Source organism: Drosophila willistoni, unplaced genomic scaffold, assembly GCF_018902025.1.
Source record: "Drosophila willistoni isolate 14030-0811.24 unplaced genomic scaffold, UCI_dwil_1.1 Seg791, whole genome shotgun sequence".
Taxonomy (NCBI): domain Eukaryota; kingdom Metazoa; phylum Arthropoda; class Insecta; order Diptera; family Drosophilidae; genus Drosophila; species Drosophila willistoni.
In genome coordinates this window covers 38,846-42,052 of record NW_025814694.1, presented here as the reverse complement: position 1 = coordinate 42,052, position 3,207 = coordinate 38,846, and the positions used below count along the sequence as shown (strand labels likewise).

Below are 3,207 nucleotides of genomic sequence, written 5' to 3'. Positions count from 1 at the left end.
CTTGTTGTCTACTACGTCTTTCGTCATCAACAGAGTACACACATAGACGCAACGCTACATGAACTGTATGTGTATGCGTGCGTTGCTTTGCTTTGGGAATGAGAGAAGAAGAAGAACAAATTGTAAAATAGAGAGTAAAATTGTTTTGTTTGTATATAGATGAATTGATTTGCAGAAAACAAATTTTGAACATGTAAAATTATTATTACCAAGGACAGCAAGGGTATATAAACTTCGGTAATAGCCGATGTTAGCTTCTTTGATATTTTTTTTTTGAAATCAATTTATAAATAATTTTTCTTTTCGGGTTACTCTAAGTGAAATCGGGAGTAATAATTAAATTTATCACTAGGGACTACTCTTGAAATCTGCGTTCTGTTACAATTTTTTTTTTTTTTGCTTAGTAACGGGAAATCGAAATTTACATAGGTACACTCATAAATTGGTAGTCTCTTTCTTTTAAGCGGTTGGGTTGGAGTCTCTTGCCTCTAAATCCCATAGTTCCATTCTCTAAAAATAATCATCTTAATTTCTTTTTTGAGATGCACCTACATAAATGAATTTAAAAAAAGAGATTTGTTACCTATTGTAATATAGTCTATTGCTATGCCAATTATGATATGTTGGGGTTGGCTGATTAAACCTCTAATGTTCTCACAAATGTCCTAACCACTCACAATTCAGCTGGTATGGGCTATACTATAAGAAATAACAAAACTGGACTGACTTGTATACATACTCTCTACGATAATACTAGCGGTTGCATTATCCCTGGATGATGTTTCAGCCATTAGAGGTGGGAAACTATCGATAGTCGGCACCATCGATAGCGGCGATAGTTTTTTACCAAACCATCGATAGTGCCTCGATAGTGCCTTCGATAGTGCCTCGATAGTGACCTACATAAAACAACTAAAATTAATTTTTCAAATACATAGTTTAATGTTTTTAATTATTTATATGTACATATATATGTTTTACGTCGCTTATTCGGTGGTTTCCGAGGAAGTAAGCCAAAGATTTTGGTTTAAAAATAACAAAATGTTCACATTCTCCTCCTTTAGACGTGTTCTGCGGTCTGATACTATTTGCCCTGCCTTGATGAATACCCGCTCTGACTGGACAGAAGTGGCCGGAATGCAAAAGTATTTTAACATCAACGTTTTTATTGCAGGAAAGTCCGTCTGGTTAACCCAAGAAAAATATTAATGAGAACAAATTAATTTTTGGATATTGATATTTAAAATTTTATAATTTACTTTCATCCATAATAGGGGATCAACATCTTGTTGGCTTAAGGGCTTTTCCAAATACTGCCTCTTCGCAATGATAGCATCCGATCGCGTGTTTCTAGCCATGGAACGGGCTTTGTTCCCAATGTAGTCGAAAAGCGGGTCCTTATTTGTTGAGATGGGTTCCACATTTGTGTCATTTGAACTATCTTTGTTCATTAAAGCCGTCAACTCGTTTTCGAAACAATGTGCAGCTTGTTCGGCATTTGACATATGTTGAAACCCAATCTTTTTAAATCGGGGATCTAAAATTGTCGCCATTCTCGTCGCAGTGTTTTTTTCATATGGCGATAAACGTTTTACGATTGAATCTAATAAAACAGTGACCATTTTTTGTCCAACTTCAGTGTGCACATCCGAAGAAATAGTATGCGTTTTACGAATAAGTACATCTGTCAAGGGAATTATAAGCGAAATCGTAGCATATTTCCCACCAGATATTCTTTTGCTAACTTCTTCAAATACTGTAAGAATTTTTTCCAAGTCCTTCAAAACATCAATTTCCTCCGCTTGAAATGGGAGTGGTGCATTGGATGTAGACAATAGTACTACTGCAATTTCATCATGGGTCGCCAGTATTCGTTGAATCATATAAAAGAAACTATTCCATCTAGTTGGAGTTTCTTGTAAAAGTGAATACCCAAACTTTTCTTGCGCCATCTTAAACTTTTCATTAGCAATGGTGTTTTTTTTGAAAAATTTTACAATTGCTTTACATTTTGAAATTATTGCCATTGTTTTTTCGTCATCGTCGAAATTTAGACCGTCTTGAACAACCAAATTTAATCTTTAACAGCTCGCAAGCTTCGATCATGGAGCTGGCATTGTCCGTGACAATACACTCAGTTTTGTCAAACAAACCCCAAGAATTTAAAACTTCTTGCAAAGTATTCGCAATATTTTGAGCTGAATGGTTCGTGGCATCCAATAGCTTTCTTGTTGCCAATGAAGCTGTTTTAAGAGTGAACTCATGAATAAAGTGGCTAGTCACTTTAAAAAAACTTATGTTGGCACGTGACGACCATATGTCACACGTAACAGCAAGACTAGAAACTTCTTCTAGAATGGTTGAAAGCTTTGCCGAAGTTTCTTTAAATAAATCCATCATCAGCACACTTTGTAAATGACGGCGACTTGGCAGCTTGTACCTGGCATCCACAATTTTGCTGTACTTGATGAATCCACGATCCTCTACTATGCTATCCAAGGCGACCATCTCCGCTAAAGTTTTATCAACAATGTTTTTTCGCGATGAGTTGGAATCGTACAGGACAGAGTTTTTAATGTATGAATCTAAAGATCTCATACTTGATCGGCCGCTGCTGCAGGTGGATAATATGCTGTCGCCCTGATCTCCATAATTAGCGGAGTTCCTTTCATCGTCCCTTAAACTAGGATGAAACCGTTTCAGGTGATCCCGCAAGTTGGACGTATTTTCGGTTGCTTTGAAATTGCTTCAACTACTCTTATTTTTATTACCCATTTGGAGAAAGCGATCCATTTCTTTAAAATTATGTTTTTGTTTTGTAATTGAAAGCAAGAAAATTTTTCACCAGCCAAGCGACGCCACTTTTTCAAAACGCGGAATTTATTTTACAACTATTGGTGACACTATCGAGGCACTATCGATACACTATCGGTACTGAATGACCATCGATAGTGAGTCGACTCGATAGTGCTCAACCATCGATAGTGTCGATAGTGCCATCGATAGTTTCCCACCTCTATCAGCCATGTGTCACAATCATATTTCCAGGTGATAAGCATCCTATAGCAAAGAAAGAGATACAGAGTCTAGACTACCACCACGCCTTCGTTTACTCAACACTTTTCAAACCAGAGTCTAGCTCTCAGTCACTCGCCAAAAGTTAGTTGTTTCTGCTGTTTTGACTGTTCCTGTTAGACTTGAGTTCAT

At 36.8% G+C, this 3,207-nt stretch overlaps 1 protein-coding gene across 2 annotated transcripts; it reads right to left on the bottom strand.

Moving 5' to 3' along the window:
* Positions 1-965: 965 nt before the first annotated feature.
* Positions 966-2,901, bottom strand: LOC124461984 (E3 SUMO-protein ligase ZBED1-like). 2 transcript variants are annotated; one of them, XM_047013384.1, is made up of 2 exons: positions 1,260-2,901; positions 966-1,193 (listed from the first exon to the last, which is right to left on the bottom strand). In XM_047013384.1, exons 1-2 carry the CDS (start codon positions 2,025-2,027, stop codon positions 987-989), a joined length of 975 nt encoding a protein of 324 aa, XP_046869340.1. In that variant the 5' UTR covers positions 2,028-2,901; the 3' UTR covers positions 966-986. The 2 variants fall into 2 exon arrangements, with proteins under 2 accessions (XP_046869340.1, XP_046869341.1); XM_047013385.1 differs by having other exon boundaries at positions 966-1,184.
* Positions 2,902-3,207: the final 306 nt, after the last annotated feature.